Source organism: Pezoporus wallicus, unplaced genomic scaffold, assembly GCF_028554395.1.
Source record: "Pezoporus wallicus isolate ANWC-B61680 ecotype Strahan unplaced genomic scaffold, APGP_CSIRO_Pwel_v1 contig_5104, whole genome shotgun sequence".
In the NCBI taxonomy this organism is placed as follows: domain Eukaryota; kingdom Metazoa; phylum Chordata; class Aves; order Psittaciformes; family Psittacidae; genus Pezoporus; species Pezoporus wallicus.
Window position 1 is genome coordinate 1483370 of NW_026637335.1, and position 9839 is coordinate 1493208.

At 50.4% G+C, this 9839-nt stretch overlaps 1 protein-coding gene across 1 annotated transcript; it reads left to right on the top strand.

The window, feature by feature from the left end:
* The first annotated feature begins 1982 nt into the window (after positions 1-1982).
* On the top strand, positions 1983-5311 carry TAF9B (TATA-box binding protein associated factor 9b). The gene is made up of 7 exons (XM_057404789.1): positions 1983-2108; positions 2181-2262; positions 2668-2804; positions 2879-3013; positions 3794-3875; positions 4446-4559; positions 4786-5311. Exons 1-7 carry the CDS (start codon positions 2058-2060, stop codon positions 4953-4955), a joined length of 771 nt encoding a protein of 256 aa, XP_057260772.1. The 5' UTR covers positions 1983-2057; the 3' UTR covers positions 4956-5311.
* Positions 5312-9839: the final 4528 nt, after the last annotated feature.

Below are 9839 nucleotides of genomic sequence, written 5' to 3' on the forward strand. Positions count from 1 at the left end.
ACACCTAAACAAGGAGAAGCAGTCTGTGCGCGGAGGCTTCGCTGCTGCACCTTGAACGCCTCAACAAAACCCATCCCAGAAGGAATTCCCACTGCTTGGCTCTGCGCTGGGGATTTAACCGCTGCACCCTGAGCAGAGCTCGCCCGGGTGAGCAGTGTGCGGCTGTTGTCCCTGCTCGGCCGAGCGCACCGCTGCCAGCTGGGAGGCAGTTGTCTTTGATGAACGGCCCCACTTCAGCGGTGGCGGATGGAGAAGTCAGCGCTTGGCCTGGCCGCGCCGTGACCTAGTTTCCTGTTTTCCACCGCTGAAAGGAGCCCCAGTGTCTGAGCAAAGATGAAGGAAGGGTGACGGCTCCTCGCTCAGCCAGCGCATGGTGCCTGCAGCGCGCTGAGCGCAGGCACTCACAGCACAGCCCTGCCCCAGAGGGCTGCCTGGGAGGGGGGGAATGTTTCCATGGCCAGGCAGACGCACCCCAGCTCAGCTGCCTGTGCCAAAGGCAGCGGTGGCCTTAGGGACAAATATCCCCCGGTGGAAGCGGGCTCTCTGCCTCTCCTTGCCGCTGATCTCCAGGCAGAAGCGCTTTTGGTCACGCTCTCAGTGTGGAAGTCAGCTCTGGGCAGCAGGGCTGGAGGGGAGCACGGGCACAGCACAGACAGGAGATTGGGGGGGGGGAAGCACAAGGGTCTTTGCCTGCTTTTGGGGTAAACCCAGATCCCTCCAGCAGAACAAAGTGGGTTTTACTGCATCGGGAACACACGGCAGTGACGGCCGGTGCTGATGGTGCCAAGTTCCACCCTGCTCACAGAGCTTCCCTCCCCCCCCCTTCCCACGAACAAGGGGAAAGAAGTGGGGTTTGTTTGTTGGCTAAGGTCAGCGTCTGGGATTCGTCCTCACAGGATGTTTTTGTGCAACGTGCTCTGACTCATGAAAGTCAAATGACTTGGACTGCGGTGCTGCCAGGGCCCAGCAGCCCCAGCACAAGCATCCTGGCCGCCGGCACCTCCAGCGTTGGCCCGTGCTGAGCACCGGCTTCCCAGCTCCTCCTCCTGCCGCTGCAGCCACAGGGCCCCCGCCCGGCTGCCCCACGGTGCTGGGGTCCCGCTGTCATCTCAGCGCGCACACGTCCAGATGTGGATGTCACATCTGCATCAAGGGGGGGTTAGCGCAGGGCTCCCATGCGTTACACATCCTGCCTGGTACAGCTGGGACGCGCTGGGATGTGTCGCGGTGCACCGGAGGCATGAATCGGAGGGGTCAGCAGTGAGCAGCTCTTTGCTCCTTTGTGCTCTCCAAGGAGGCTGGCTCCGCTGCTCCGTTGTATCTGGACCTTGCTTCGTTTGGACCGCCAGGCTAAGGACAACACCACTGCAGCTTCTGTGCTGCTGACCCCGATTTGACAAAATCACCCCCAAACTTGTTTGTTGTTGCTTTTTTTTTTCACCTCAGAGAGAGAAATTTATTGTGAGACTTGCACGGGATGTGTGTGGGCATCCTTTACCGCCGTAAGAGCAAGCCTAGAGAGAAGCCTGCTTTTCTTTAATCCTGGGCATGGTGACCATTGAAGAAGCGGCCATCAGAGCTGTGAAGTAACACCTCCTTCTGCTCCATCGCCGGACAAACGGGTGGCATCAGGCTGCTCTGCAGCAAGGGGGGCGGAGGCAGCCCCGAGCCCATCAGGCTCGGTCTGTCCGTGCCCGTGTGCCTCGCTTCCACTCAGTACATGGCGTTATCCACCGATCCCTGCGGGCGTGAAACGGCTCCTCCCGGCCTCGGCTGCGGCCAGGCCCCGTCGCCATGGTAACCCCACCCCGTCGCCATGGTAACCCAGCCGCCCGTCAACATGGTAACCCCCTCCCCGTCGCCATGGTAACCCCGCGCCTGTCACCATGGTAACCCCGCAGCCCGTCGACATGGTAACCCAGCCGCCCGTCGACATGGTAACCCCGCCCCGTCGCCATGGTAACCCCGCCCCGCCGCCCTCTCGGCCCCCGTAGTCGCGCTCGCAGCGCCCCGGTCACGTGACCGGAAGCGCCGTCTCCCCCGGGCTAACGGAAGAGATGGAGCCGGCGAAGATGGCGTCCCCCAAGAGCGCGCCCAAAGACGCGCAGGTACCGTGGGCGTGCCGGGACCGGGTCGGGTCGGGTCAGTGCCGGGCTGAGCGGTGCCTCCCCGCCCCGCAGGTGATGGCGCAGATCCTGAAGGACATGGGCATCACGGAGTACGAGCCGCGCGTCATCAACCAGATGTTGGAGTTCGCCTACAGTAAGGGACGGCGGCGGCCTCGGGGCCTGGTCCTGGGAGGGGAAGCGCTTGGGGTCGGCGGGTGGCGGAGGAGGGGGGTGCTGCCCTCAGCCGTGTTTGCTGGGGGGGTCCTTGCCGGAGGAATCACAGGGGCACGGAAGGTTGGAATGGGCCCCAGGGGCATCCGGTCCGAGCTTTGCGGGCAAAGCCTGAATACCAGAACCTTTGTATGCCCTAACCTGAATGTCCGTGCGCCTTGTCCGGCCAAATCTTAACACTTCCCTGGGGAGTTTATTTCCTCTAGGAGGAGGCTGTGGGAAGCCTTGGAGGATTCCAGGTTCAGTGGTGGTGTCAGGAAGTGGTTTGGGGACGGGGCAGTTTTCTTTCCTTTGAGCCCGCCGTAAGAAGAGGGGCTGTTTTCCGAAGGGTATGTTACAACCATACTGGAAGATGCAAAAATCTATTCGAGCCACGCAAAGAAATCCAGTGTTGATGCTGACGATGTGAGGTTGGCGATCCAGTGCCGAACAGACCAGTCCTTCACATCTCCACCTCCGCGAGACGTAAGTAGAGCTGCATCGATGACAACTGAACCCGGTCAAGGGCTCCAGGTGGGAATGTGACCGTGTCTCTGCAGTTCCTGTTAGATATTGCAAGGCAGAAAAACCAGACGCCGCTGCCACTGATAAAGCCTTATTCTGGACCCAGGCTCCCACCTGACAGATACTGCTTGACTGCTCCCAACTACCGGCTGAAGTCCTTACAGAAGAAGGTGAGGTCTGTGCATGGGGAAGGATGCACACTGTCAGGAACGCTGTTGGAGTTAAAGCTTTCAGCATCGCTGAGGGATAGGGGTGGGCAAGCTCCAGCCTGTGCATGTCAGAAGTGTGTTTCACTTGGGGGCAGTGGTCTTTGGCTCTATGAATTTGCAGGTGTTGTGACTGCTGGTTAGTTTCAAAGGCAAAGTGGGTTATCAAATGCACCTGTGAATTTTTTAGCATTAGAGCAAAATTGTCAAGTTGCATATCAGATCGTAAAAGGGAAATGTAAGGCTTTAGTATAGATATTAAAGGGTATTTTGTACTTATACCTCAGCTCTTTCTGTTTTAGAGGGAAAAGATTTACATGGCTGGCTGCAAAACCCTGAAGGTCTTGGTGTGTAGGATTTCAGATTTATTTCCCCCAGTTTAAAGAAGGAGTTTTAAAAGTGGACCTTAAGGCTCCAGGTGTTGACATGGGACATGCCTGGGTGTAGAATGGAGTAATAACTGTTGGTTCAAATGTTCTAACTACTTTTTTTCTGGCAGAAACAAACCTGACTGAGCTGTGTGCTGATCCTGTGGTGTCACATTGCACCCAGGAGCTCTCCTGCTCACACCAGTGACGTTTGCACCATGCAGGGCTTGAGAACGTCTTGCACTGACCTACAGCTTGTGTGTTGTTGCTGTGAAATGGGCACTCGGGGGTTTTGTAGGAAGATTCATTTCTTCTTTCCAACTTGAGAGCTGTTGATCTCTAATAGGATGCTGAACTGAATGTTCTCTCTCAACAGGTCTCTTCCTCTGCAGGCAGAATAACAGTCCCTCGCCTGAGTGTTGGTGCTGTGAGCAGCAGGCCCAGCACTCCTACTTTAGGTAAGAAACACTTCAGCTGGGGTTTGCCAGGTTGATTTCATGAAGGCAAAAAGTCGTCAGAAGTAACTTAAATGAAGTCTCAACCCCTGAGGGAATGTTGGGGCCACCTGAGCTTTGTATTGCTCGAGAGCACCAGGAAAGCACAATTAATTGCAAAAGATTATCGTCCTCTTTGGTGTATGTTTGCATTACTGACATTCGGCACTTTCATTCCTGTACTTGTGGTAACTTTGATATGGGAAGAGATTATTCAAGAAGCTCACTGAAGTTTGAGGGTTTTCTCCTCATTGTAAGCACAACACAAATAGCACTCAATAAGCATTTTTAAAAGGCTCACAGAACTTACGGCTGAGCACATGCACTTACGTATTGGTGTGTGTTTGTAGCCTAAAATTTCCTAAGACTTGAGTAAATGCACAGATCTGCCTGAAAACCTAACTCCTGTTGAGCCAGTATTGGCATGTTCTGCTGCTTTGGAAGTAACAGCTTCTGCTTCGAAGGCAAATTCACGTGCAAGTATAGGTCTTTTCTCTTTAAAAGGATCTCTTGACCACGTTGTTTGAACTGCAGGTACACCTTCAGCACAAGCAGTGTCCGTCTCAACCAAAGTGGGCACTCCGGTGTCACTGACAGGGCAGAGGTTCACCGTGCAGATCCCCTCTTCCCAGGCTGCAGTCAAGTCAGGTAAGGCACAAGCAGAGACCAGCAGTGCTTTTTGCTCTTCTTTTTGAGCATTCTTCTTTATGAGCATTCTTCTTGCTAGCATTTTCCCATCTTCTCTGCTTTTGCAGCCCCTAGTGTTGTAGTAAAGCGCTGCTTCGTCAGCTTGCAAGTTCTGTTTCACTGTGGGGAAATCCACTGTCACCTTTTTCAAGCTGCTAATTGAATGGCTTCATTTCTGTTTTCACAGCCACCCCAACTACTCCGACAGTTCAGAATGTTCTCATTAATCCTTCATTAATTGGACCAAAGAACATTCTTATTACTACAAATATGGTGTCATCACAGAATGCTGCATCTAATGAATCGAACCCCTTGAAAAGGAAGCATGAAGATGATGATGACTATGATAACCTATGAGGAGACTGCCCGGTCCCCGTTCCTGTCGTCGATTCACATTGAGTCTAATGAGGTTTTTTGCCAAGAGTTCTTTGTCAGCAGTGTGAGAGTGTGTAAATACTCAGTGTGCACTGGGTGTAGAGTGAGAGAGATCTTTGCCTGTGGAAAGACGGGAAAGCGACTTACTGTTTCCTGTGGGCCATGGGGTCTCATGGAGCTCAGCAGCAATGGTGAGCACCGGTCCCTGTCGCACAGAACAGTCTTTGTGCCTCTTCTGTCACCTTATTTCTAAAGGATGTCCATGTCCATGTCCCTGAACCCAGGGAGCCCCGTGCTGTAGTACTGTCCTGTGCCAAGTAAAATTAGTTTTTAGAAAATTCTGGCTGGTGTGACATGGATATTCCTTCTAAATAACATCAAAACCAGCCCGGGGAGAGGTGGGACAGAGCTGGAACAGCGTATCAGTCTATGTTTTTTTTTCCCTGAATACAGTTGCTGCTTCTAGGTCGTTTTAGGCACGTGCAGTGTTCTCCATGCGCAGTTCAGTGAGTGCAAAGATTATCTCTTAACAGTAGAAATGCAGACAAAAGGAAGAAGAGGGGGTGTTGGGAGACAGTTCCTTAGGCTGAGACCCTGGTCCTTGTTAATCCACGGTTTCTGTTCAGCTCAACATCTCCACAATACCCACAGCTCTAAGAGGAAAAGAAAACACAGCAAAGATCTGTTCTTGGTTTATTTCCAAAGAAAGAGCTTTGTTAAGCTGATGCTTGTGTGCTTGTGCGTGTATGTGTGTGTGTGAACTGTGGCGGGGGGGGACCTGGGGGCCTGAGCTTGGCTCTGAAGGGCTGACACGAAGCTGTGCTGCAAGGCTGAATGATGGGGTTTTATATATTAGACAATGAATAAAACAGTGTGTGCGTTTAGTGCTGTCTCTTGGCAAAGGCTTTAGCTGGTGCTGCCTTCCCTGATGGCTCTTTTCTTGTGCTGAGGCCATGCCTTTGGCTGGGAGAGCTCTTGTCCAGGTTCTGGCTCAGCCACTGCTTCCTGCAAGGTAAGCAGTGCTTGAAGGTAGCAAGCGACTGAAGACGCTGGCTTTTGAAGGGATACACACACGAGTGCTCCCTCTTCCTGACAGTTTTTGGGTGGTTGCTGTCACTTGATGTGCCGCAGGCTGGCGCCAGCTGCAAGTGTGCTGCGTCTGTGCTCGCTTTGTTAATTCCAGCAGGTTTTGTCTGAAGAAAGGATGAATGACAGTCACTTTTCACCAGGGGAGAGGAGGAGAGGAGCACACAGGCAGTGTCTGAGGGGAAGGGCAGTGGCGGGGCCGAAGCAAAAAGGAGTTTTGGCAGCACAGGAGGAAGGAAATGTGGGTGCTGGGGCAGGGGATGCGGGCACACAGAGACATGCTCAGAGGCGCACTGTCACAGACATGCACACGCACACACACACATGGTATAATTAGTACATGCTCTAAGGCTCTTGCTGGCAGCTCTTCATTCATACAGGCAGTGTAGAGAGACTGTTGTGGGTACAGAGAGACACTCGACAGTAGTTTCTGGCACAGCCCCAAACACAGCCCCACCTTGATGTACACTACAGATTTATGGATACACTCATATTATATATACTTACATTCATGCACTTACTATTTTCTATATTCTATGTATTTATACAGTCCCAGACACCCTTTTTATACATCTATATAACATATACAGCAGACGACATGGCATATAATAGGTAATACGTATTTTTTTATAACTATACGCATCCACACTCTCACAGGCACTATTCTTACATAGGTACTAGCAAATGGATATATGTATAAATAAAACTATGTAATAACTCTCTCACACCCCCCCCCCCCGCTTTTGAAAATAATGTTTAGACATACAGATGTATATTATGTTTATTTTACACACCTATATACACAGGGATTTATACTCTATATGCACATACAGTCTCAGGCACTCTTCCGTTTTTATATGTAAGTATAATCATAGAATGGTTTAGGTTGGAAAGGAGCTTCAGATTATCCAGCTCCAACCCCCTGCCATGGGCAGGGACACCTCACACTAAACCATGGCACCCAAGGCTCTGCCCAGCCTGGTCTTGAACACTGCCAGGGACGAAGCATTCACAGCTTCCCTGGGCAGCCCATTCCAGTGCCTCACCACCCTCACAGTAAATAACATACATAATCTATAACAAACATACAGCATTTTTTTTATATATGCCATTTTTTTATACATTATGTGTCATGGCAATCTATTGTTCATCTTTATATAATACATAATCAGGTTATTACATACTGTTGTATATTACATACACATATATTAGACTATTATTTTAATTATATATTACATATACATACACACACCCTTGCAGAGTCTCTGTCTATGCAGAGGTGTATGTACCCTGTACAGCTGCAGACACCCTTTTTTTTAATACCTACACTATAATATGTAAAGTGCCTGGGTAAAACATGTATGTAGTGCATCATGCACACACGTGTGTGTCCACATGGTAATACTGTAATATATATGGCTACAATAAATAGTCTATCATCATTACCACCTCTTTAAATGCTTATGATCCACCACACACACATTCACTCTTGCTCTCACATGGCCACCTACTCTTTTTATACTTTTAGACACACACACACACACACACATATATATATATGTATATGTAGGGGGCCTATAGGGATGCTGGGGAGGGACTCTTCATTAGGGACTGTAGTGATAGGACAAGGGGTAACGGGTTAAAACTTAAACAGGGGAAGTTTAGATTGGATCTAAGGAGGAAATTCTTTCCTGTTAGGGTGGTGAGGCACTGGAATGGGTTGCCCAGGGAGGTTGTGAATGCTCCATCCCTGGCGGTGTTCAAGGCCAGGTTGGAAAGAGTCTTGGGTGACATGGTTTAGTGTGAGGTGTCCTTGCCCACGGCAGGGGGGTTGGAACTGGATGATCTTAAGGTCCTTTCCAACCCTAACGATTCTATGATTCTATGATTCTATATATGCCTAATGACTAGACAATCCTTAGGATCATTTTTCAGGCTGAGTCTGTGATTCTGTTTCAACTTTCCCTGTACACACAGGGTGACAGCCTTGTATAGGTCTAAACTATACAACTTCTTATATTATAGATCATATATATATAGAATATAGACACATCCTCTGCAACAAATGCTCACAATCACCTATTCTTTTATATATGTAATAGTCTAACATATCTATAAATGTATATTCTCACACTAATACATGCATAAATCAATTTACATCCTCACACACAAACACTCGGTCACACAGTGACGCAGTCTTACACCTGCTCTACAAAGCCCCACATGGGTACATGCACACACACATATATATCGTTATATTTACCATATAACTGGAGAGGGATGTTTTCTGAGCCCTCCAGGGTGCCCCCTTGCTTCCCCCAGGGCAGCTTGTCAGCAGCTGTTGGGCTCCAGGCACAAAACAAGAGTTGCTTGTGTCAATTTAAGCCTTTGAACATGTCCGGTGGCACCAGGAGTTGGCATGACGTGACTTGTGCTCCACACAGCTCCCTGCTTGCTCTGGCTGGCTGAAGCATGGCATGGCTGAACGCAGCTTGACATGGCCCAGCACAGCTTGGCATGGCTTGGCACAGCTCAGCACGGCTTGGCACAGCTCAGCACAGCTTGGCTTGACACAGCTTGGCTGGTCAGGCCCATCCCAGGCCTTGCTGCTTTGTGTGGGCTGGGAGGAACCATCTGCACCAGCTCCCTGCCCCGCTGAGGAAGGTGCCTTTTTGTGCCACCAGAGCATGGTCAAACCAACACCCGGACAGGAGCACACAGGGGCTGGGACTGAGGTTCAGGTTCACACAACTCATCCAACAGCATTGCCCTCCAGCCAGACAGCAGCGTTTGGGAAAGGTGAGACCTGCCACCGTGGCCACTGCTCATGCACCTCCTCAAGAACACAGATGTTTCACAAAGCCCTTTATGAGAAGGACAAGTTTGCTTAAACCACAGGCATCTGCACCTTGTGTGTCACCACACAAGGATTTGTTGCCTTTATGCTGTGTCTTTGTTCTTCAAATACCCCACAGTTCCTTACTCACCATTCCTAAGCCCTCTCATAAGGGAGGGGCAGGCGTGTGGGATGGATGGATGGATGGATGGCCTTTCATTAGGTCAAGTTCTCCCAGGCAAGCACAGAGCTCCAAGCATGGATTTATCAGTGAGCACATTGCTGAGTACAGCACAAACCCTGCTCCTGCTCCAGCTGCTCCCACCACTCCTCTTAGAAGGAATGAGCTTGTAAGAAAGGGAAAGTGACATTGCTCTTTCTAAGGTCTTTCTGGTACTAAGAGAAACCATCCAGATAGATACCCTTTGATGTTTATTAAAGGCCTGTCTGAGCAGCTCCTGTGCAGCAAAGCCTGCCTGGCTTGCACAGAGCCAGAAGCCACCTACCAAATAGTATTGCGCCTAGCTCACAATAAACAGAGAGGGCTCTTCCAGCTCAGGGATGGCATCTGTGTGCGAGTCAAAAGCACAGGTCTGGGTTATCACTGCTACCACTGGCGGCGAAAAAACCCACAAAACAATTACATTTGTCACTGCCTCATGCTGTGACTCAAAAATCAGGACAGCAGCAAGGAGGGGGAAGGACACCCTGCAGGGACTGCCTGCTTTGAGTAGGAAAAAGACCCGAAGTGAGGCTTCAGGGGCAACAACACAGCAAGTGGAAGGGAGATCCCTGCAATTAACCCTGGCCTGGGCAGGTCACTACATACAGTCATGTAAAATCACTTATCATATGCAGTAATGTAAAATTAGAAGTCAGGGGGTTTTAGTAGTTACTTTATTAGAGCTACCAAGTTAAAATCACTACAATATTCACAGGCAGCT